Raw genomic sequence first — 24,427 nt, 5'->3', positions numbered from 1 at the left:
GGTACAATCTGCCAATACCCATATAAGAAGGAACAGATGATTTGGATAGGCCTGTATCTATTAAGGAAATCAATAATTAACCAATCATTAATTAACCTTCAAATCAATAATTAACCTTCCAAAACAAAGCAGCCCAGATGGGTTTGCTGGTGAAATGAATTCTACCAAACATTTAAGGAAGAAATGGTACCAGTTCTCTATAATCTTTTTCAAAAGATAGAAGCAGAGGGAATACTTCCTAACTCTGTGAGGCCAGCATTAATCCATTACTGAAATCAGACAAACACATTACAGAAAACAAAAAACCCAAACCAAAACAAACCACAGACCAATATCTTTCACGAACATAGATGCAAAAATCCTCAACAAAATATTAGCAAATTGAATCCAACAATGTATAAAAGGAATTAGACACCATGACCAAGTGGGATTTATCCCAAGTATACAAGGTTGGCCCAACATTTGAAAATCAGTTAATGTAATCCATCACATCAAACAGACTAAAGAAGAAAAATCACATGATTATTATTAGTAGATGCAGGAAAAGCATTTGACAAAATCCAATACCCATTCATGACAAAAACTCTCAGTCAACCAGAAATAGAAGGGAAATTCCTCAACTTGTTAAAGAATATCTTTCAAAAAATCTGTAGTTAACATCGCACCTAATGGTGAGAATCTAGAAGCTTTCCCACTGAGATCAGAAATAAGGGAGGGATGTTCCCTCTCAGCACTCCTTTTCAACATTGTTCTGGAAGTTCTAACTAATGCAATAGGACAAGAAAAGGTAATATAAGATATACAGATTGTAAAGGAAGAAATAAAATTATTTTTCTTCCCAGATGACCTGACCATCTATGTATAAAATCTGAAAGAATCGACTAAAAGACTGTTAGAACTATGAAACTATTATAGTAAGCTTTCAGGATACAAGGTTCATATACAAAAGTCAATTGCCTTCCTATCTATTAGCAACAAGCAAGTGGAATTTGAAAATAAAAATACCATTTCTAGTGGTATCCCCCAGATGAAATACCTAGGTATAAACCTAACAAAATATGTGTAAGATATGCATGAGGATAGCTATAAAACTCTGCTGAAAGAAATAAAAGAACTAAATATATATGCAAAAGACCCTAACAGACACCTTATAAAGATGTATGGATGGCAAATAAGTGCATGAAAAGATTATATTATATGTCATCTGGGAAATGCAAAATAAAATAATGAATTTTACTTTATGCCTATTTATACCTATTTGAATGGCTAAGATCTGAAACACTGACAACGTCAAATGCTAGTGAGGATGTGGAGCAACAGGAACTCTCATACATTGCCAGTGGGAGTAAAATGCTGCAGCCACTTTCAAAGACAGTTGGTGGTTTCTTAGAAAACTAAACGTATTCTTACCGTGTGACCCAGCAATCATGCTCTTCGCTGTTTACACAGAGGAGTTAAGAACTTGTGTTCACACAAGGGCGCCTGGCTGGCTCAATCGGTAGAACATGTGACTCTTTATCTCAGGGTTGTGAGTTCAACCCCCACGTTGAGCATAGAGCCTATTTAAAAAAAGAAACAAACTTATGTCTGCACAAAGCTCTGCACACAGATGTTTATAGTAGCATTATCCATAATTGCCCAAACTTGGAAGCAACCAGGGTGTCCTTCAGTAGGTGGATGGATAAATAAACATGGTACATCCAAGCAATGAAATATTACTCCATTCTAAAGAGAAATGACCTATCCAGCCATGAAAAGATGGGAGGAAATTTAAATGCATATTCCTGAGTAAAAGCAGCCAATGTGAGAAGGCTATGTGCTATGTGTATGTATGTGCTATGTATATGACATTCTGGAAAAGACAAAAGTATGGAGACAGTAAAGAGGTCAGCTATTTCCAGGGACTGGGAGAGGGAAGAATGAACAGGTGACTTGCGGAGGATTTTTATGGCAGTGAAATACTTTGTACGCTACTATGGTGGGAGATATAGATCATTATACATGTGTCCAAACCCATAGAATGTACAACCCCAAGAGTGAACCCTAAGGCAAAGTGTGAACTTTGGATGATAACAATGTGTCAATGTAGGTTCTTCAATTGCATCAAATGTCCCACTGGGCTGGGGTCATTTGATAACAGGGGAGGTTCTGCATGTGTGGGAACAGGGGGTATATGGGAAATATCTATGCCTTCCTCTCAATTTTGCTATGAACCTAAAAGTGTTCTAAAAAATGAGGTCTTAAAAAATATGGCGGGTGTGGTTCATTAAGGACCAGATCTTGAGTGAAATGCTCCACCCAGGTAAGAAGAGTTCACTGCGCCCCCTACTGGTTAGTTCTCTACAATGGGCTATCTCTTGCCCTACCTATGCAAAATAATGCCATCTTTTGATGGATTAACATGAAGGCTTGTTAATTTTCATAAGTCTGACTTGGGTGCAATAGGCCTTAATTAATCCTCTGCCTTAATTCAGAACTGGGAGCTCAATCCCCAGTTATTGGCAAGCCCAGCCCGGCCATCTTTTTTCAAGGAGGAAGCCGGACTTAATTTTGGTGGAAGCATGAAGGGCTGGGAAGACTTGTCTAGGAAGGTCTTTCTTCGAATCAAGTCCTTGAGTCCTGGTGCTCTGTCCAGCAGGTTCACCAGCTTTTTGTCCAGTAATGATAGAAACATGGAGAAGTGGGACCAGAGACGCAGGGAGCCCTACTCTGGCCAGCTCTGGTAGAATAGGGTGATGGCACACTCAGCTAGTCATCAGAATGGTCTGGAGGGAGTCATTCCCACCCCCCACCCCCCCAACGTGGTTCTGATTTTCCAGGCCTAGAATGTGCTGTGTTGACTGGGAACCACCATGTGAAACATAGCAAGGTTTTCTCTCAAATTCCTGACCATGAACAGGGGAAGATTCTAGGACTGTGGACAGAGACTAGAGTCTCCTGGAGAAGATGCAAGAAGTGATAACCACTGAGCTAAGCTGCAGAGTTGAGAGAGAGGAGACTCTGGAGCCAGGGGGAGTCCTGCTGTGTGACTTGGGACAAATGACTTAACCTCTCTGTGCCCCACTTCCTTGTCTGTACCATAGGATGATATTAGTTGCACCTCACTGGTGGTTTTTGGTGGTGGGGTGAGGGGGAGGTTTGACTGAATGGGTTAATATTCAGTGAGGGCTTTGTTTGGTGCCTGATACAATTTTTTTTTTTTAAATTGAGATTTATTTGACACACAACAATGTATAAGTTGGAGGTATACAACCTCTTGACTTGATATTTATGTTGCAACATGGTTACCATTGTAACATTAGCTAACAGCACTGTGGTGTCCCAGAGCCATCCTTTCTTCTAGTATGGGGGGCAACTCAGATCTAATTTCTTAGCAAGTTTAATGTTTATAATCCAGTTTTCTTGTCTGTGATCACTGTACTGTGTATTAGGTCTCTAGGACTCTCTTATCTACTGGTTGCAAGTATACAATTTTCTAATAGCATTATTATCTGTTGTTTTGTTTTGTTTTTGAGGTTTCAAGGCAATCTCTCCTTCGTAAACTCCCAATGATCCTCTGGCATAAAAACCAGAAGTAAGGCTTCCTTTCTCAGAAGTAAGGCTCTCCTCGGTATGTTTCACATCTTCTATGTGTGCGTCTCATTTCCCCACTGGGATTTTAGCTCCTATAGGCCTGCCCCGTTTGATGTATTTTCTTCTTTTCTTTGTAGCATTTGGCACCACCCAGAACATGTTGTGGGCCTCTAGGCAGCTGTAAGGGGATTTTCAACCTTCAGCCCTATGGGTTGGGGGCCAATGAACATGTTTGAGCTAGCAGAATTCCTGGTTTCAAAATAGGAGAAGAAAGTGGATCAAGTATAAGAGTATAATTGATTGTTTCCCGAAAACATCATGTGTCAACCAGTCAACTGTGTCTCAGTTTAACTCTAAGAAAGTAACATTGAATGTACGCTTCACTGTCCATCAGGGGATGAATGAATAAATAATCTGTGGTTTATCCGTCCTGTGGAATAGTATGCAGCCACGAAAAGGAGGGAAATGTGGACAGCCTGCCACATGGCACGTGACCCTGGAAAACAGGATGCTTGGTGAAGGAGACCAGTTGCTAAAGGCCACATAGCGAATGATTCCATTCCTGTGAAATGTCCACGGTAGGCAAATTCATGGAGACTGAACGCAGATCAGTGATGACCAGGGATTGGGGTGACAGGAAATGTGGAGGCTCCTGGTGATGGGGTTTCCTTTCGTGGTGATGAAAACGTTCTAAAATTGGTTGTGGTGATAGTTGCACAACTCTGGATGGGCTGAAAACCATTGAGTTGTGAACTTACAATGGGAGAATTTTTGGATCTGTATTATATCATAATAAAGTGGTTTATAAAAAGCAGATTTATTGCGGGAGGTAGGTGCCAATGAAGAGGTGCTGGGCCTGCAGGGCTGAAGGAGGTGGTGGCCCAGGAGGTTGGCTGCCTGGAGCCTAAAACCAAAGGTGCGGGTGGAGGTTAGTTTGAGCTGAGGAAGAGGAGGTGGGGTCTGGGAAAGGCCACAGAGCACAGGTGAGCAGACCTGCCCCTCTTTTTTTTTTTTTTTTAAGATCTTATTTATCTAGCAGAGGGAGAGAGAGCAGAAGCAGGGGGAGCAGCAGAGGGAGAGGGAGAAGCAGGTTACCTGCTAAGCAGGGAGCCTGATGTGGGGCTTGATCCCAGGACCCTAGGATCATGACCTGAGCCGAAGGCAGATGCTTAATGACTGAGCCACCCAGGCGCCCCTTCCCCCTCTTCTTAACTGCTGGTCCTAATGTGTCAAGGAGGGAGGCCTTGGACCTGAGCTCTGAGAGACCCTGCAGCTGTCCTGTTTGGTGACATCCATGGCTAAGGCCTGGCTTCACCTACCCAGAGCAGTGGGACAGACAAGCCAGACCTAACGGTGATGATGGTTTCACGACATTGTGAATGCACTCAATGCCACCAAAGTACCATTTAAAAATGGATCAAATTGTAAATTTGATTAGACCCCGTTAAAAGAAAAAGAAATCAAACCATGGCCATGTTTGCCTTCTGCCCCGAGAGCTCCATTTACAAGGCTTGAAGAGGCAAACCTTTCTTTCCTCGACACTGAAAAGGGATTTTCCCCCTCATTGGTCAGAAGCCCCCCCACCCCTCCTCCTGGGTAGAGTGCTAAGAACTTTATTGGATGCTTCTGATTGGCTGGGTCTTTGCTCTGGAAGCCCCCTTCTCCCCCCTCCCCATCAGCCCTGGGATGGGAGAGTTGATCCAGGCTGAGCCCGCCTCTTTGGGAAAGAAAATTCCTTTCAGGGCGCTCTGTGCCATCAGAGAGAGGTTGATGGTGTGGGGCTTCCTTGGGCTGGTGGCGGTGCTGGTGCCCATGAGGCTCCTCGGTCTGGTCCTGCTCTGGGCGCTGGTGGCAGTGACTTCGGGGAGTAAGTAAAGCTGGTGCGGTGCTGGTTCTCTCGGGCGGAGCTGGGCCAGCAGTTCATCCACCTGGGACAGTATTTTAGCAGCTAGATGCCTGTTCACCTGTTCCTCTGCCTCTCTTGGTTTGGCCTTTCATGGGGAAAAGGAGAGCGAGCTTACAGGTGGATCCCTCATTTCTTGCTCCTGTCTTCCACCAACATCCTCTGAAACCTGAGACCAGATCTGTAACCCCGAGCGATGAAATGCTGACCTTGGACTCTTGAGCCCGTGAGCAGGGATGCTTAGCTGTCTGCCAGGGTATATGAGGTGGTGAGCTTGAAGATACTAAGTAGCTCTCTGATGCAGGGTAACTGGGTGAAGTGAGCTTTTATGTGTTGTCTGTTTACAGCAGAAGGGTCTAGGACAGCTCTATCCAATAAAATAGAATGGGAGCCAAAGTGTAATTTGAAAGTTTCTAGCAGCCATGTTTAAAAAATGTTAAAAAGGAACGGGTGACATTAATTTTAAGAATATATTTTACTGGACCCAGTATAACCAAAATCTCATTAGAAAATGTAATCAATGTAAAAAAGTATTAATGAGATTTATTTTCCATTCTCTGAGATCCAGTGTGTATTTTATACTGGGAGCGTATTTCAATTTTTTTTTTAAGATTTTGTTTTTAAGTCATCTCTACACCCAATGTGGGGCTCGAACTTACAACCCCGAGAGCAGGAGTTGCGCACGCTACCCAGTGAGCCAGCCAGGTGCCCCCATATTCCAGTTTGGATACTAAATTTTCATCGCAAATACTTGACGTGTATTTCGATTTCCTAAGATTTAGAGTTGAAAAAGGAGTTTTGTATACTAAGTTGTTCTAAACGTACTTAAGTTTTCCAGTGGCTGACTTTAGTATCGGTTTTTAATTTAAAATTAAATGAATAACAAAAAAAATTAACAAATTACAAAATGAAAAGTTCCTCCATAACACCAGCCACATTTCAGATGCCCAATAGCCGCACGTGGCTGGCATCTGCCTAAGGCACTGGATGGGGCAGGTCAGATTATAGCTGTTTTTTGTTGTTTGGGTTTTTTGGCTATGTTTTCAGCACTTATTTGCCTGGTGCACAGTAGGTACTCAGTAAATCTGTGCTGGATAAATGAATCAACAGGGACCAGAACTGACATCGGAGAAAGCTGAAATGAGTCCTGATTTCATTTCCAGGCTGTAGAGATAACCTCAATTTCAGTCCCTTTCAGATCTCTCCCTAGAAATGAGTAGGATCCTATGGGAAGATTTCTTACCTCCCAAGACTCCGTGTTCCCCCCTCCTTTGTTGATCTTTTGAGTAGGATTATTGAATCATTTTGAAACTTATTTTTAATTTAAATATTTTTTTTAAGTGCTTGAGAAGTAGAAGGGAATAAGACTCAATCTGAGCACTAATGTTCTTTGCACACATCTCATTTCTGGAGCTCATGGTGGATGGGGGCTTGCGGGCTCAGCTGCTTTGCAGAGTAGCTGGTGGGTAAAGCAGGTTGTTGGATGAGCAAGCAAGCAGAATGCTGGATCTGTGCACAATCTGGGGTTTAATGATCATGCATAAATTAATGATAATACATAAACAGGTTTAATTTGGTGTCCAGAGTACATATTGTCAAAGAGTTGGAGGAAAATTGGGAGGGAAATCCATTGAGTTAAATGTCTTTGAAATGTAGTTTTATCCATCGATACTCTGCTTGAGTGCAAAGAGCATTTTGTTAGATGACACACAACATTTGGGAGGTGGGAACATCCTACCATGTTCTTTTGTTGCAAAGGGTCTATACAAAATGGTGTAAAATGCACTTTACCCTGTTTGGGGGAAGTGCTTTGTCTTTCAAGGGATTAAACAGGCTGGCATAGGTAATGGTTAGCAGTTGGGGCACAGTGGAGTGGGTTTTTTTTTTTTTTAAGATTTTATTTATTTACTTGACAGAGACACAGAGAGAGAGGGAACACAAGCAGGGGGAGTGGGAGAGGGAGAGGCAGGCTTCCCGCGGAGCAGAGACCCCAGTGCGGAGCTCGATCCCAGGACCCTGGGATCATGACCTGAGCCGAAGGCAGATGCTTAACGACTGAGCCACCCAGGCGCCCCTGGTGGGGTGGTTTTGAGGATAGAAATGGTATTACTGAAAAGCTGTTGTATGAAAATGGCTGCGGATGGATGGATACCTGGCTGAGGCTGTCCCAGGAGGGCTAATTATGGCCAGAAATATCCAGGCAAGTGGCTGAAAGGAAGGACAAATGAGAGTGACAGAAGGTGGAAGTGGGAAGGCCTCAGGCTGGGATGGGCAGAGGGAGAGCTGCTGGGGAGAGGGTCTGGGAGGTTCCCTGCAGAGGGACCTCAGTGGCCCGAGGTAGTGGCTAAGGAGGTCTAAGGAGGTCGGGAGCCCATGCTGTTCATGCTGTGGTTGTCTTCTGCAGCTGAGAAGGTGGTGGTGCGGGGTGGGGATGAGGTGTCCCGAGACCCACCAGGGAGCAGCACTAGGGTCCAGCATTCACTGCTGCAGCCCCTTGGTCTGGCTTTGTTGGTTCGTAGTGGTCAGGGAGGGCCCTACTGGGGCGAGACCTGAAGCAGCCTGGAGTGTGAAGAGCAGGAGGAAGAGTGTTTGGGCAGGAGGGAACGGCGTGTGCAGAGGCCTTGAGCTGAAGAAGAGCCAGTGTGGCTGGAGGGTGAGGGCAGGATGAGATGTGGCCAGAGGGCAGAGCGAGTTCAGCTCTCGTGGTAAGGATGTCCTTATGAGTGCATGTGGCTCGGGGGTGGTGGGCAGGAGACTGAGGAGCTGTTAAGTCAGGAGTGATGTGATCAGGCTTAGATTTTTAAGATGACCCTAGCCGTGGATGATGAATTGTGGACACGGGGAATAGTTAGGAGGCTACTGCCATCATCTAGGCAAGAGAAGGTGTGGCTTTGTCTAGAGTGATGGCCAGGGAGATGGAGACACACAGAAGGAGGGAGGGAGGACAGGAGGGAGGCAGGGATGAAGAGATGGAGAGAAAGATGGGGAGGAGGGGAGGGGAGGGAAAGATGGAGAGATGGAGGGAGGGAGGGAGGGGAGGAGGGAGGGATGGAGAGATGGAGAGAAAGATGGGGAGGAGGGGAGGGGAGGGAAAGATGGAGAGATGGAGGGAGGGAGGGAGGGGAGGAGGGAGGGATGGAGAGATGGAGAGAAAGATGGGGAGGAGGGGAGGGGAGGGAAAGATGGAGAGATGGAGGGAGGGATGGAGAGGTGGAGGGAGGGAGGGAGGGGAGGAGGGAGGGATGGAGAGATGGAGAGAAAGATGGGGAGGAGGGGAGGGGAGGGAAAGATGGAGAGATGGAGGGAGGGAGGGGAGGAGGGAGGGATGGAGAGGTGGAGAGAAAGATGGGGAGGAGGGGAGGGGAGGGAAAGATGGAGAGATGGAGGGAGGGAGGGAGGGGAGGAGGGAGGGATGGAGAGGTGGAGAGAAAGATGGGGAGGAGGGGAGGGGAGGGAAAGATGGAGAGATGGAGGGAGGGAGGGAGGGGAGGAGGGAGGGATGGAGAGGTGGAGAGAAAGATGGGGAGGAGGGGAGGGGAGGGAAAGATGGAGAGATGGAGGGAGGGAGGGAGGGGAGGAGGGAGGGATGGAGAGGTGGAGAGAAAGATGGGGAGGAGGGGAGGGGAGGGAAAGATGGAGAGATGGAGGGAGGGAGGGAGGGGAGGAGGGAGGGATGGAGAGATGGAGAGAAAGATGGGGAGGAGGGGAGGGGAGGGAAAGATGGAGAGGTGGAGGGAGGGAGGGAGGGGAGGAGGGAGGGATGGAGAGATGGAGAGAAAGATGGGGAGGAGGGGAGGGGAGGGAAAGATGGAGAGATGGAGGGAGGGAGGGAGAGGTGGAGGGAGGGAGGGAGAGAGTCCTGCATCTGTCGATGGAATTGGCAGAGTGTGCTGATGTACTGGATTTGGGGTGGCAATAAGGGAAAGGAGTAGCAGTACAGATGACTCCCAGGTCACCAGCTTAAGCAATTGGGACAGTGGTGTGGGCAAGCAAGATGGGGAAGAGCAGGTTGGGTAAGGGGTGGGGAGGTCACTCCCAAGCCAATGGGATACAGGAGAGCTGGCGTTCTCTCTTATCCCCTTGAACCCTTAACCATCTCATTCACAAATAGATCGGTAGCCCATGGGTTGGGGCTCTGCTTCCTCTGGCCTTGCGCTCGTTCCATCTCATCTGTGATTTCAGAAATTCCAGATTCGCTGGTGAGACAGGCGGCCTCCTGCATGATGGTGTGCACAGGTGAGCAAGTCTCCCAGGAGACCTTATCACACCTCTGGTGACCAGGAGACAGGATGGGGCGGGGGTGGTTGTGGGAACAAGTCTGGCCAGCTACCGGGTGTGATTCTGGACAGCCTCGGAGGGCATGTCCCCGTTCCCAGGGGAGGCTGGTTGCGCGGAGCAAGGCCAGTTCTGGAAAGGCCATCTGGTCATCAGCAGTTAGAGAAGCAAACAACACACCCAAGGTAAAGCGCCCACGGGCTTTGGCCTCATACCTTGTGGTCCCCAGGTGGAATAAACGTCTGTGCTGGGTGATTCTATTTGCATTTTGGGGTGGAGTAGATGAAAGAACCTCAGGGCAAAATCTTTGGAGGGAGAGAAGTATCCTGGGAATGAAAGGTGTGGCTCTGTTTGAGCACATGAACGTGTTAATTCACTTGAAAGCCCCAGAGAAGGGTGGGGTGTCATAGTTAGTCGGTTTTGCAGTCGGTCCCCTGGCCTAAATGGAGGGTTAGAAAAGTACAGAGCTGTCTGCTCCCTAAATCAGCCCTTTCTGCCACCTCAGTGCCCCTGAGGCCCATCAGCTTGACAGTTCTGCCCCCGTAAGGGATCAGGGCAACACCCTCCTCGCACACACACACTATAGTCCTCAGGGCAGTAGGTAAGGAGTCGGACTTCCCAAGGTTGGCATCCCAGCTGTGTGACCTTGGGTGAGTTAGTTAACCTCTCTGGGCCTCCGTTTCTGCCTCTGTAAAATGGGGAAACTAAGAGCACCCACTTCAAAGCTGGGTAAGAGGCCTAAATGGGTTCACGTAAGTGTAGATCATTAGTTCTGAACCAGGATGATGGTACCTCTCAGGGATATTTTGCAATGTCTAGAGATGGTTTTGGTTATGGCAACTGGGTGTCCCATCAAGTGGGTAGAGGCCAAAGATGACATATAAAGCTCTTAGAAGGGGGCCTTAGCATCTGAGAGCACCGGCTGACATTTACTAAGCACTAACTGTTAATATTGTAATTTTCTTCTTGACCCTCATAGGAGTATGTAGCCCCCCCCCCAGCCTTCCCCTGCACCAGGAGCTGGCAGCTCATGGCCCAGATGGAGGGAGGGAGGTGGGAACAAAATGTCCAAATAGTCTCCATGCAGTTGGGTCCCAGAGGGTGATGGGTTGTCAAGGTGACACTGTGCCCTCTGTCTGCTCTGCAGGATCAGCTGATCCCCACCTCCCTGTGGGCACCAGATACACCTATCACTTTTCTACCAACACCAGTACTGGCCTGCAGGGATACCCAATGGAGGGAAGTGGCCTCGGTCTCCAAGGCTGGGTCATCGTTGATGTGCTTGGCCCATGCCAGATGGCCTTATGGGTGAGTGTCTTTGGGTAACAGAGAGGTCACAGTGATACTGGGGAAGGCCAAGGGGAAGCCACAGACCCCCTGCTTTGCAATAGAGAGGAGATTTCCGAGGAATCTCAAAAATCAACAAGTCAGGACTCCGGAGGGTAACATGGGAACATGGCGCCATTTTGGTTGTAGGAGGTGCCCAGTGGGGAAATAGCAGTGTTTAAAAAAAAAAAAAGAGTAAGGGCGCCTGGGTGGCTCAGTCGTTAAGCATCTGCCTTTGGCTCAGGTCATGATCCCAGGGTCCTGGGATCGAGTCCCACATCGGGCTCCCTGCTCGGCGGGAAGCCTGCTTCTCCCTCTCCCACTCCCCCTGCTTGTGTTCCCGCTCTCGCTCTCTCTCTCTCTCTCTGTCAAATAAATAAATAAAATCTTTAAAAAAAAAAAAGTAAGGGTATTCCTTGGAGCAAGTAGGGCCATGGGATGGAGACAAGCTGCGTCTTTGGTAGGAATGAGAATCTAAGCTTGGGAACCTGCAGGTCCCAGGAGTGAACAAAGCCAAACCAAGTCAAGAGCCTTGTAGACAAATGAAGACACTGGAGTGGATACCCAAGGCCTGGATGGGGGCCCCCAGGCCTGCCCTGGGCAACTTTATACTGGACACTGGGCCTTGCTGTGCCTGGGTCCATGGCTCGGGTTAAAGGCAAATGGTAAGGTGGCATGAGGTGATATTTATTCTGGGTTCAGTTGAGGCAGAATTATGAGCTAGACTTGGTAGTCATAGATTTCCTTTTATCAAGATTTTCCCCAGAGTTCCCTCGTGTTCTTGCAAGTGGAAGTGCCTGCCTATTTATTCCTGTCTCCTTCCTGATGATTCTCCGTTTCCTGGACAGACCCTCCTACGCAGCATAAATGGCCTCCTAGTTTCACTGGAGTCTTCCCTCAAGCTTGAGAAGCATTTTTGAACTCGCTGGAGCGCTTGCTGACAAGTTTCTCAAAAAAAAAATTTTTTTTTTTTTTTAATGTTTCGTGTAGATCACAGGATGGGGTCTTTTACAGGGTGGCCCTGAGCTGCCTCTGAATTCTTTATTTTTTTTTTTAAGATTTTATTTATGAGAGTGAGAGCAAGCAAGAGAGCACACAAGTCGGGGGGGTGGAGGGACAGACTCCCCTCTGAGCAGGGAGCCCGATGTGGGGCTCGATCCCAGGACCCTGAGATCATGAGCTGAGCCGAAGGAGCCGCTTAACTGACTGAGCCACCCAGCCACGCCTGCCTCTGAATTCTTAAACCATCCAATATGTCTGTTTGGCTCAGACCTGCTACTTTGGTGGATGGAGTCTTTGTCTGCTCATGTCCATCAAAATACCAGCAGCATTTGGTTTTTTTTCTACAGGGCTAGTTTTTTTTTTTTAAGATTTTATTTATTCATCAGAGAGAGACAGAGGTAGGCAGAGGGAGAAGCAGGCGCCCCGCCAAGCAAGGAGCCCGAAGCGGGACTCGATCCCAGTACCCCGGGATCATGACCTGAGTCGAAGGCAGACGCCCAACTGACTGAGCCACCCAGGCGTCCCTCTACAGGGCTAGTTTTCACAAAGCAAATGGTGTGTTGCTGCTGACTCATTCAGTTGCTTTATATTTAGCATTAAAAAAAAAATTGATGGGACCCTGGCTGACTCAGTCGATTGAGTGTCTGACTCTTGATTTCGGCTCAGGTCAGGATCTCAGTGTCGTGGGATAGAGCCTTTATTGGGCTCCACACTGGACATGGAGGCTGCTTAAGATTCTCTCTCTCTTTTCCTGTGCCTCGCCCTTCTGCACTCTCTAAGAAATTAAAAAAAAAAATGTCCAATGTTGTCAAGAATAGAAAAAACTGGCTTACATCAAAGATTTTCGGAAAGTTTACAGCCACTCAGGAGGCAATTAAAGTGTGAAAATAAGTTTTCAGAAAAATGAATTTTCACAAACAGAACATGCATGTGTACTCACCACCAGATCATGAGATGAAACGCAACCCCCCCCCCACTAACCTCCCCCATTCTCCCTTCTGGTCACTTTTCCAAAGGCCCCCTGAGTTCTAATACCATGGATTAGTTTTGCCTGCCTTTGGATTTTTCTCCAATGGCATTAGGCAGGATATTCTTTCTCTTTCATGTCTGGCTTCTCCTTATTCTTTTTTTTAAAGATATTTATTTATTTGAGAGCAAGAGAGAATGAGCAGTAGGGAGGGGCAGAGGGAGATGGAGAAGCAGACTCCCCACTGAGCAGTGAGCCCGACACAGGGCTCCATTCCAGGACTCCGAGATCATGACCTGAGCCAAAGGTAAACGCTTAACTGACTGAGCCACCCAGGTGCCCATAATTTTTTTTTAATTGTGGTAAAATATATATCACAAAGTTTACTATTTAATTAAATTAATTTTTTTAAGCAGGCTCCATGCCCAGCGTGGAGCCCAATGCAGGGCTTGAACTCACGACCCAGAGATCAAGACCTGAACTGAGATCAAGAGTCAGACATTTAACTGAGCAACGCAGGCACCCCTACTATTTTATTAACTATTTTAAGTGTATAATTCAGTGGCAACAAATGCATTTACGTTACATAAATATGTACATATGTACAAATTACATATGCAATTACAACTATTGTCTCCAGATGATTGCTCATCATCCCAAACAGAAGCACTATCCCCATTACACAATAACACCCCTTCCCTCCTCCCCACCAGCCCCCTGGATCTCTATTCTACTTCCTGCCTCTATGAATTTGCTAGTGAGGTACCTCCAAGAAGTGGATTCACTTTTCACAGTCAATATGTAAACTTTTTTTTTTTTTTAAAGATTTTATTTGACAGAGACACAGCGAGAGAGAGAACACGAGGGGAGAGGGAGAAGCAGGCTTCCTGCAGAGCAGGGAGCCTGATGCGGGGCTCGATCCCAGGACCCTGGGATCATGACCTGAGCTGAAGGCAGTCGCTTAACCGACTGAGCCACCCAGGCGCCCAATATGTAAACTTCTGTGCCTGGGTTATTTCACTTAGTATAATGTTCTTAAGGTTCGTCCACATCATAGCATCTATCAGATCTTCATTTTTTTAAAAAATATATTTGTTTAGGGGCGCCTGAGTGGCTCAGTCGTTAAGCGTCTGCCTTCGGCTCAGGTCATGATCCCAGGGTCCTGGGATCGAGCCCCTCATCGGGCTCCCTGCTCGGCGGGAAGCCCGCTTCTCCCTCTCCCACTCCCCCTGCTTGTGTTCCCTCTCTTGCTATGTCTCTCTCTGTCAAATAAATAAATAAAATATTAAAAAATATATATTTGTTTAAAGATTTACTTATTTTAGAGGGGGGAGGGGCAGAGGGAAACTTGGGGGGGGGAGAGAGAGAAGTAGACTCCCTGCTGATTGGGGAGTCCGTTGTGGGTCTCAGTCTCACAACCCTGAGATCATGACCTGAGCTGAAATCGAGTCAGATGCTTCACCGACTGAGTCACCCAGGTGCCCCCTTTTTAACCATTTTTAAGTAATTTTAAGTATTTTTAAGTTCAGTGGGTTTTCAAAACTGTCTTCCATGTCTCTATGGAAAATTGGGAGCATATGGAATGCAGTTATAATGGGTAGCTTTCAAGCAAGTGGTCAGTCAATAAGTGGTATCAGTTCCGTGGCTGAGGGATCCACTGTCCTGGACAGCCTCTTGGTGCCAAGGGGGACTGGATTTCACCCCGACATTTCAAGCCTGGGTGACTGGGGAGATGACAGACCCTCTGCTGGGGGAGAGGGACTGGTTTTCAGGAGAGAGAGGAAATAGGTTTTAGACAAGGTGAGTGAAGATGAGCCACTTTGAAAAAGTGAAATCCAAGGGCAGGGAAACTGTTCTGTGTGGTACTGTAATGGTGGATACGGGTCATGGTGCGTGTGTGCAAACCCATAGAATGCACACCACCAAGAGTGAGCGCTGGTATAAACTATGGGCTTTGGGTGATGACGACGTGTTTGTGCAGGTTCATTGATTGTAACAAACATGCCATGCTGTTGGGGATGTTGGAAATGGGGGAGGATGTGGGATGTGGGTATGGATACATATGAGGTATATGGGAAATCCCTGTACATTCTTCTCAATATTGCTATCAATCTAAAACTGCTCTAGAAAGAGTCTGTTCTTTTAAAAGTGGAATCAGTCATGTTAGGGAGGCAGTTTGTAGGGGTGGTTTTATTTTCCATCTTTAGGGAGTCCATCCTCTTTGGCAATAAGTACACATGCACGTGCGCGCGCACACACACACACAAGTATGTGCACGCGTGCATGCATATGCCCATGGTGCTATTGGGACATCTGAGTGTTTTATTCATGGTGGGCAAAGTCTTTTGTTTGTTTGTTTGCTTTGCAATCCTAACCTATTTTTACTGGATAGCTGTATGAATCTTTTACCCAAACCTCCAGGGCCTTTTGGGCAAAATGAGAAACTAGTGAGAACTTCCTGAACATTTATCAGGGAGCCGTAGGTCCTGGTTGCCTTAGCTGTTTACCCCTTGGAGATATTTGGCATCCACCACCTAGAAACTAGAACCTTCTGCTCAAGGGAAGGATCTCTCTGCCTACGCCCAACATGAGGCCATGTATCATGCTGGGCCCCAGAACTGCTTTGTGTGTAGGGGTACTAGTGAGGTCCTGGGGTATCCCAGGAAAGGTCACTGACTCATGGGTGCTTTCTGCTTCAGCTCCAAGATTTCCAGGTGACATCTATCCTGGGGTCCAAGGTGGCAGTTCTGAGGGACTCAGAGAATTTGAGGTAAGACACTAGGCCTTGCTCCTCATGGGACCGGACATGCGAGTCCCGTACCCTCCTCCGACTGCTGCCAGGTGCTGGATGCACCAAGTTAGTTTGGAAGAATGACCTCTCCCCCTTAGGTTTTGACTTTGGAGGTACCCAGACCAGATCACTGATGAGGACTGATGTAGGATCCTTAAGCGACTTTCAGTAGCCTCGGGTGGCCTTCCCTTACCTGGTGGACAGAACTCACCTCCTATTTCCCTGCCTGTCACCCCCAGCATGTCTAGATTTTATGTTTGCCAAGCACCCTCCGGGCATTGTCCTTGAGTGCATTCTGGAAGACACTGGGTGTCTTCCATTAAAGCCCACCCCTCTCTCTTCCCTGTCTCTGCTGAGATGGGGGTTTTCTTAGAGACCCATGGCTTTTCCCGTCCCAAGCTTAGCCTCCCTTTTGTGACCCGGCCAAGCCTGGAATTCTCTCTCCGGCTTGTTTCCCAGGACTCCCTGACAGTGGCCTCTGTGGCCTCAAAGCTCAGTCCAGCCGCCAGACTGAAGACAAGACCATCTCTGCAGATTCCTCTTCCTTTTTTATTGCAAATTCATTTGTTTAAAAAAATAAAGCCTTTGTGCTGGGGTGCAGGGATGGGGGATGCTGCCGAGGGGCAGATGGATCCCCCTGAAAGGCTTAGGGTGGTCTCCTCCATGGGAGCTGTGCGGGCTATTGTCCTTGGGCTCCTCATCAGAAATGCTAAGTCAGAGGGCTGGGGGTTGTCAGCTCCTTGAGGCCAGACTGACATTTGCTATTCTGGAAGGGGCGGACACCATTAGCATTTCTCTAGGGCCAGGCCTGAGACCCAGGGCGTCTCCAGTTGGAGTTGGAGAAGGGGCAGTGACCTCCTGGGGAGGTACAAGTAGGGACATTTTTGTCCCTCAAAATTCTGTCCTGCTGGCTCACTGCTCAAGTTTGGCTCTGTTCTGCCCCCACACACAACTCTGGGGACTTCACCGCCCATCACCTCCCCCCTCTCATCCCCTCACCTGGCAGATGCAGGACACAGACTTCTTTCTGCCAGGTGAGGGGTGGCCAGATGAGCATTGGGCCGAATTCTGGTCCCAGCTCCTCCCTAACTTGCTGTGTGATCCCCCTGAGTAGCTCCCCCTCTCTGGGCCTCTTTTCCTCATCTGCACAGTGATGGACTCTCAAGTCCTGGGGTCAGCGGGCAGTTTGAGGCCCATGACACTGGAGCCCGCCTGCCTGGGTTCGAATCCCAGCTCCTGTCCCGAACAAGTCACATTCTGGTCCTGAGCCTCAGTTTCCTCCTCTGTAATGTGTGTGTGGGTGTGTGGGTGTGTGTGTGGGGGGAGAATGCTAGGTACCTTCCCCGTGGGCTGGGAAAATGAGAATCTTTGGAGTTCAGAAAGCTCTTGGAAGTGCAGTTTTCTATTATCCGAGGCTGGGCACACACAGGTACTTTTGAGGCAAGTGTTAATAAGTCTGGGGGCAGCTTTGAGCGAAGAGTTGGCTGCCGCTTGTGTTTGATTCAGAAGTTGCTGGGGAACCCAGCTGAAGAGGGAAGCAAGGCTATTTGGGAAGATGCGGGGGGCGGGGGGTGGGGGATGGGGCGGTGGAGAGGGCTTCCTTGGCGGACTGACCTGTGGCAGGAGGAACAGGGATACGGTGACCCCCACAGTGAAGAGGTGTCCTGGTGCCTTGGAGGGCCTCTGCCTGACTCCCGCCCACCTGTCCCCAGCGCCGCCCTGGGCCGCCACCCGCTGCGCTTCGTCCTGCAGGCAGGGCGAGTGGCCCGCCTGTGTCCCCGCCGCGCAGAGCCTCGCTGGGCGCTGAACGTGAAGCGCGCGGTGCTGAGCCTCCTGCAGGGGCGCCCGGACGCCCGCGGCCCCCAGACCCTCGAAGAGGTGAGCCCACGGGGAGCCTGGAGGGGGTGGGGGTAGGTGGCTGACAGGGAGCTGATGGGGGGCTGATGGGGTCCCGCCCCCCAGGTGGACGTCCTGGGCAGGTGTCCCACCACGTACCAGCCACATGGTGCGGGGCTGCGCAAGACCAAGGACCTGGCCCGCTGCTCCCTGCGCAGAGTGCGCTCCTCCCTGCGCTCCCAGGCCCTGCCCCGGGAGGAGGTAAGTGCCCCCAGGTCGTCCGGTCCACTCCCCCAGTCCCACCTTCCTTCCCCTCCTCTGTCCTCAGCTCGCCCCCCCCCCCGCCCCGCCCACACCGTCAGTCCCTTCCTTTCTCCTTCCCTCCAAACTCCTCTGCTCCCGCCCCTCCTCCATCTCTCCTCCCCCTTCGTCCTCCCTTCCCCCTTCCCCACAGCTCCTCTCTGCTGCCTGGCCCCCCACTTGCTCTCCTCCCCTCGCGTCCACAGCTCCCTGCAGAGAAGGTGTTTTGTAAATAGTACCTTTCTGGGGAAGGATAAGAGATGATCCTTGGTGCCCGTAACTACTGGTAGACAAAGTCTTGATATCTGGCATCCCATGCAGCTACCTCTGTTGTTTTTTCCAGTTTCCCCAAACTGAGGTTTTATGACCTGTTCCTGGGACTTTCTTGCTTCCCTTGTGCTCGCCCTGCCCCCGTCATCCTTTGCTTGGGCTGGGGGTACTACAACCCAGGTTGGGGGGAGGGTGCTGAGGTCCCATGTTGAAGCCCCCAGGTCGCCCCACCTCACTCCCGTCAGCCCTCCAGGGGCCCCATCAGCTAGGTTCCTTCACAGCCTGGGCCTCCCCTGAGCCCCTGCCTCTCCCCACCCCTGTGGTCCAGCAGGCTGGCCTGGCCTCCCACCTGACCTGCTTCCAGAGTTTCCAGGCTGGCGTGCTGAGTGTGGCCTCTTGCACGGAGCTGGACACCGTGCGGCCCCTCTCTGAGAAGGCAAGTGGGGTGCAGATGCGGACGCTTTCCTCGCTCACCCTGCTGCGTGAGATGTCCCTGGATCCAGCCATCACAGGTGACAAAGCGTGGATGTGAGGACCCTCAGAGGAGCCTTGAGACCTCCTTTGGTGGGGGGCTTAAGCAGGCCTAGGCTCTATCCCTCTGTCCCTGGCTGTCTTGAACCGTTTCTGAAAATGACTATCATCAGGAGAGTCAGTCTCTTTTTCTACAAGTTTCTCTGGAAGTTTCTGCTGGCTCAGCTGGCTCAGGCTTGGTCTTGACCTTCTCCCAGGGTGTTTTCAGTGGAGATAGAATCTCCTGGTTCCCTGCTTTTGTGAGAGAATTCTACCTTCCATCTGATGACCTGACCATTTTGGGGGGCAAGCTGATTCAGCTTTCCTGGTTTTTTGGAAAGTCTCTGCCAACACATGGAATTCCCCGGAGCTTGGCTCTCTCCTCCAATTTTGCATGGAAAGAAAGAAGCAAGGCATGCATCTGAGGGGAAAAAGATAATTTTTCATGATTGAAAACTGTTTCTCTGAATAATAAAAATGCTTCTTACTGCTAACACTTGGGAAGGATTTACTTGGGCCAGGAGCTGTGCTGAGTGTTTTATGTGGATTATTTAATTTGGTTTTTATTATGAGCCCATTAGGAAGGTACTGTTATTAGTTACATTTTCAAATAAGGAACTGTTCCTCCAAGGGGTAGGAGGACTTGTCTGAGGTCACATGGCTAGTGAGAGGCAGAGCCAAGACTCGAACCCCCAGCTCTGTTCTGTAGCCCTGGCCGGGAGCCCTGTGCTTCTGAGCCCAGGCTCACTGCTCCACCTGCAGGAGAACCTGGCAGGTGGGACCAGAGCCCTGCGGCTTCCCAGCATCCTCTCTGGCTCCATGGAACACTGGCTAAGATCCCAGCCTGACCTGCCTCCTGAGCTCTCCCTCAGGCACCTTGCTAGCCGTGACGGGGCATCTAGTCGTGTCTAGTCGGATCTTCACTAAGATACAAGTAGTTTTGTTTTTTTTTTAAAGATTTATTTATTTATTTTAATTATTTCTTAAAGATTTTATTTCTTTATTGGACAGAGAGAGACACAGCGAGAGAGGGAACACAAGCAGGGGGAGTGGGAGAGGGAGAAGCAGGCTTCCTGCTGAGCAGGATCCGGATGTGGGGCTTGATCCCAGGACCCTGGGATCATGACCTGAGCTGAAGGCAGATGCTTAACTGACTGAGCCACCCAGGCGCCCCTAAATATTTATTTATTTTGAGAGAGAGAGAAAGAGAGAGAGCGCGCGTGAGCAGGGGGGAGGGGAAGAGGGAGAGAGAGGGAATCTCAAGCAGATTCCATGCTGAGCACAGAGCCCCATGTGAGGCTCGATCTCATCACCCTGAGATCATGACCTGAGCTGAAACCGAGAGTTGGACGCTCAGCCGACTGAGATACCCAGGCGCCCCATACATGGTTTTATTTTTATTTTTAAAGTAAAAAATTTTTGATTCCCCTTTTGTACCATTAATCCATTTAAAGCGAACAGTTCGATGGCTTCTAGTATAGTCACAGAGTCATGCACCTACCATGGCAACCAACTTTGCAACATTTTCATGACTCTACAAATTTCACACCCATCTGTCATCACCCCCTGTCTCCCCGAGCCCCGGGCAACCACTCTCTGGATTTGCCCAGTCTGGACATGCCATGTAGATAGAATCATATAGTATGTAACCTTCTGTGACTAGCTTCTTTCACTTAGTATGTTTCAAGGTTTGTCCACATTGTAGCAGGTGTCCGACCTTTTTATTTCTGATTAATCTTTGATTGAGTGGATGGACTTTGCATGTTTTCTCTGTCAATCCCAAGAGGGCTTTGGAGTTAAGCCTATTTGACTATCACTCACAGATGGGTATAAAAGTTGTTTCTTTCCCATCTTTTGCTGGTAGCAACAATGTTGCCATGATTTCCCTTGTGCATGTCCCCACCGCCACATCCCTACACCCCTTGTTGGAAACACGCAGAAGGAAGTATTGGTAGGGTTGGGGGAGGCTCTCATGGGACCTTCTTCTTCTTCTGGCATTCCCCCATATGGTCCTCCCTATCTAGGGCTTCCCATATCAGATCCGGACGATGGAGATGTAACTCCAAGCAGCCTGTTGTACGAATGGGAGGAAACACAGTCTCAGGCTACAGTGGTCACAGTGGCCGCATCAGTGAGGAAACTCTGCCTGGCTCAGACCACGAGCTTTGAGGTAAGTGCTTTCTCCAGCCCCAAGCCAGAATCTGGCCTGGGTCCCTGAGACGCCCTGTTCTTTTTTGCCAGATCCTTTATGGTCTACCCTCCTAGATGTTCAGGATCAGGGCTGCTACGTACAGTTGCGTGGGTTGTACACTGCACAGCTGTGCCTGGTTACAAAAGCAAAAGAAGGGGAAGAGATCTAGCTGGTGTGTGCCAAAACTTGTGCCCCGACACAGGTAGGAGATGAGCAAAGAGGAGGCCTTTCTTTCATCTCCCGTTGGGCTCTCAGGCTGGCATTCTGAACGCATGTGGCTGAGTAACCACTTCCGACTAGAGGTCTCAAGCAGAAGACATTGGAGTTGAGACCTGGGGTGGTCTCTTTGAAATCTAGGGGGAAGGAGCTCTGAAAAGAGCTTGGAAAGGAGCAAAGTCTGGAGTCTGAGCCCTGAGGATGGGTCTGGGGAGGAGGCCGCCCAGCCTCGCTGGAGCTGGACAGTGAGGACCAGTGGGGCCGTCTCCCGCAGGGTCTCATGGTCAGGATAACTTCTAGAATGTTCCAGGCACGTAGCGATCTTTGTCCCACCAACCCTACCATTCACAGCTCTGGATGCCACCACCAGTGACAATTTGGACGACTTCCACTGCAGCCACGATTTCTGTCCCATCTCAGAATTGCTGCTGACTTAGTGTGGGAGCCAGGGCTTCTCCTGGAAGGCATGAGAGATAGGGGGATTTTTCTGATTCAGGCCCCAGTGCCTGTGTGCTGAGAAGAACAGAAAGGGATGTTTTCCTTCTGGTCCCGTAACAGCCTGGGAGGGTTCACACTATCCTTGTTTGTTTATTCTGGATAATATCCGTTTCATTGGCTGCTTACCCAGGACCCAGGATTTGGGGAACCGAAATCGGTCATTCAGGGCATGAGCAGAACTGGGGCCCTGTCTCCAGCTGTAGGCATGGTGCCGAGGGTTCCAGGCACACCCTCGCCTTCCAAAGCTCAGCTTTCCTGGCAGCACTTGGGCGTGGAGCCTTCTCAGATATACAGGTGCCCGGACCCCGCGCCTCGATATCTGACCTGCAGGTGTGAGCTGGGAACTGGCATCTGGGTGCACAGCTCTGGGCGTGTCTGTGTTTCTCTTGCTGAGTTGGGATACAGGATGATGCTGGGAGGCCAGTGCCCAGCCAGCCATAGCCCTCAGAGCCAGGAGCACCCTTAGGCTGGAATTCTTTGCACCAAAGGCCCGCCTGGGTGCCCTGCCTTGGTGAGGTGAAGGGTTTGTTCGGGAGCTTGTGGAGACTGGGCCAGAGACATCCAGGTTTGGGGTGGATTGGCCTCCATCTCCAGGGGTGGGGCTGAGATGAGCAGACCCCTGTGTCCTGCTCGGCTTCAGGAGTGCCTGGAGTGCTTGAACGGGGACACCCACATACCTGTGAACAAAATATGCTGGGCCCCGGGGGCTTGGGGGACAGGTAGAGTAGGGAAAGAGGGGGAAGGGCAAGCAGGCTCTGGCATGGGATGCAATTTGAAATGATGGATGGCCCGGGAGGCCTTCCTGGGGAGGTGACCTTGAGTAGGGGTCCGAGGGACCTGCAGAGTGGGCTGTGTGGATGTAGGGTGGGGGTGGGCGGGGGGCAGAGCACACACACTCCAGGGCGGGAGCTGCTGCTGGGGGAGTTCAAGGCTGAGTGGCAGGGGGGCCGGTGTGGCCGGAGCCTGGTGGCGAGGGCAAGAGGGGGCCCTTGGCAGAGCACATAGATCACTTTTTCTCGGGGTAGTGGGGAGACTTAGAGGGTATTGTGCAGAGGAGGGAGGTCACAATCTGATGTGCGTTTTAACGCTCACACACTGACCAAGGCTGGAGAACAGACTGAGGGCCAGGTGGGATGCTGGGAGCCCAGCTAAGAGGCTATTGCAGTAACGCGGGGAGACATGACATGAAGGACGGTGGTCTGGGGGGCAGGTGGGAGGTGGGGGAGAGAAGGAGCAGATTCAGAAAGACACTGAGAAAATATATATTTTTCATAATATATTGAATATGTAGGGAGACTATATTGATCGTATTTATTGACTACATATTAAATGTATAGTAAAATATATTGAATAAGCAGACTATATTATATATGTACATACTGAGTGCATATTGCACGCACACACAAACACTATGCATTTTGTGTATGTATGGATATATAGCAGAGGCACCTGCAGCTGGGTCTTCACTGTTTCGGGAAGTGGGAGCTGGGCTCCCAGCTTGTTGATCCGTGGGCCTCACCTGGGGCTTTTGTGGGAGTCAGAGAGCAGCCCAAAGGAAAGGGGCCATCTGCCTCACCAGGTGGTCCTCCAGCCAGTAAGTGCCCCGGCCAGCTGTCAAGCCAGGCAGCCTGGCCCCACAGCAGGGTTCTTACCTTGACACGACTGGCCCCTTGGGCCAGATCATTCTTTATTGTGGGGGTTGTCCTGTGCATTGTAGGAGGTTAGCAGCACCCCTTTCCCTGTTGTGACCACCGAAAGCATCTCTAGGTGGTGCGCAGTATCCCCCTTTGAGAACAGCCGCTTTATCTGCTGAACCTCATGACATGCTGGGAAGCCCCAGGACGGGCCCGCTTCCTCTCATCTGGCCCCCAGAGCACGCTCTGACCCCCTGCCACAGGCCTGCCCCTTCCCTCCCAGAGATTGGCAGCACCAGCCCCAGAGGGCACAAGACGGCTGCTCCTATTTGTAGCTCGAGAAAGGAAGTGAATTGTTCCCACTGGGGGCGTCCCCCGGGCTGGGGGTGAGTTGCTGAGGACCTTGTTCCTGAAAATGGCTTTTCAGGGATGCCTCAGTGCACACCAAGCAGCTCCTTGGCCCCCCGGAGGCCTGAGGGGGCCCCGCCTGGTTGCCCAGGGGACCGACCTCCCCGGCTTCAGCGTGGAATGCCCTTGCCTCTCCCCCATTATTGGTGGGCAGGAGACAAGATTGGTTTTTCGGTCTGGAAACAAAACCAGGGCTCTGTGTTCAATCGAGAGCAAATTCCCCAGCCTGACCCTCCGCAGAGAGGCCCAGGAGTTTCGACGTGGGGGGCAGTGGGCTGCATAGCCACGAGCATCAGTGGGCGATGCCGGGGGAGGCCCGAAGAGAAGCAGGGAGGATGCCAGGGAGAGGGCACAGCTCACGGTTACCATCCGGTATTCTAAGAATAAGAAGCCCAAGTCTCGAGTCTTTATTAAACACCGATTGTATACAGCCAAGGGTTTGAGAGACTGTGTAGACCGTGGTGTGTCAGAGCTGATGGTGGGAATCCAGTAGGCTGATTGTTAAATGCAGCCATTATTAGCAATTGGGTTAGAGATAAGTCCCGTTAGAAACAAAGGTGGTGAGTACTCAAAACCGTCGCCTGCCCGTGACCTCCACGCTCAAGGTCGTTTGCACCTGCTGTCGCCACATGTGGAAATCGGATGTGCTCTGGTGCGTCCGTGCGGCTCTTCCCGAGTCTGCATGCCATGCCAGCACACGGACAGCTGGAGAGGGGCCACAGTAGGA

At 49.9% G+C, this 24,427-nt stretch overlaps 1 protein-coding gene across 1 annotated transcript in view; it reads left to right on the top strand.

Annotated features, from left to right (window-relative positions):
* The first annotated feature begins 5,343 nt into the window (after nt 1-5,343).
* Nucleotides 5,344-24,427, top strand: part of LOC113932557 — a 167,529-nt gene continuing 148,445 nt past the window's right edge. The window contains 8 exon segments of the mRNA XM_035722212.1: nt 5,344-5,440; nt 9,659-9,712; nt 10,899-11,059; nt 15,746-15,816; nt 17,550-17,715; nt 17,800-17,934; nt 18,575-18,755; nt 20,793-20,923. Coding sequence (XP_035578105.1) covers nt 5,344-5,440; nt 9,659-9,712; nt 10,899-11,059; nt 15,746-15,816; nt 17,550-17,715; nt 17,800-17,934; nt 18,575-18,755; nt 20,793-20,923 — 996 coding nt within the window.

This window comes from Zalophus californianus, chromosome 10, assembly GCF_009762305.2.
Source record: "Zalophus californianus isolate mZalCal1 chromosome 10, mZalCal1.pri.v2, whole genome shotgun sequence".
Lineage (NCBI taxonomy): Eukaryota > Metazoa > Chordata > Mammalia > Carnivora > Otariidae > Zalophus > Zalophus californianus.
The sequence above is the reverse complement of the archived record's forward strand: the minus strand, read 5'-3'. Positions and strand labels throughout refer to the sequence as shown.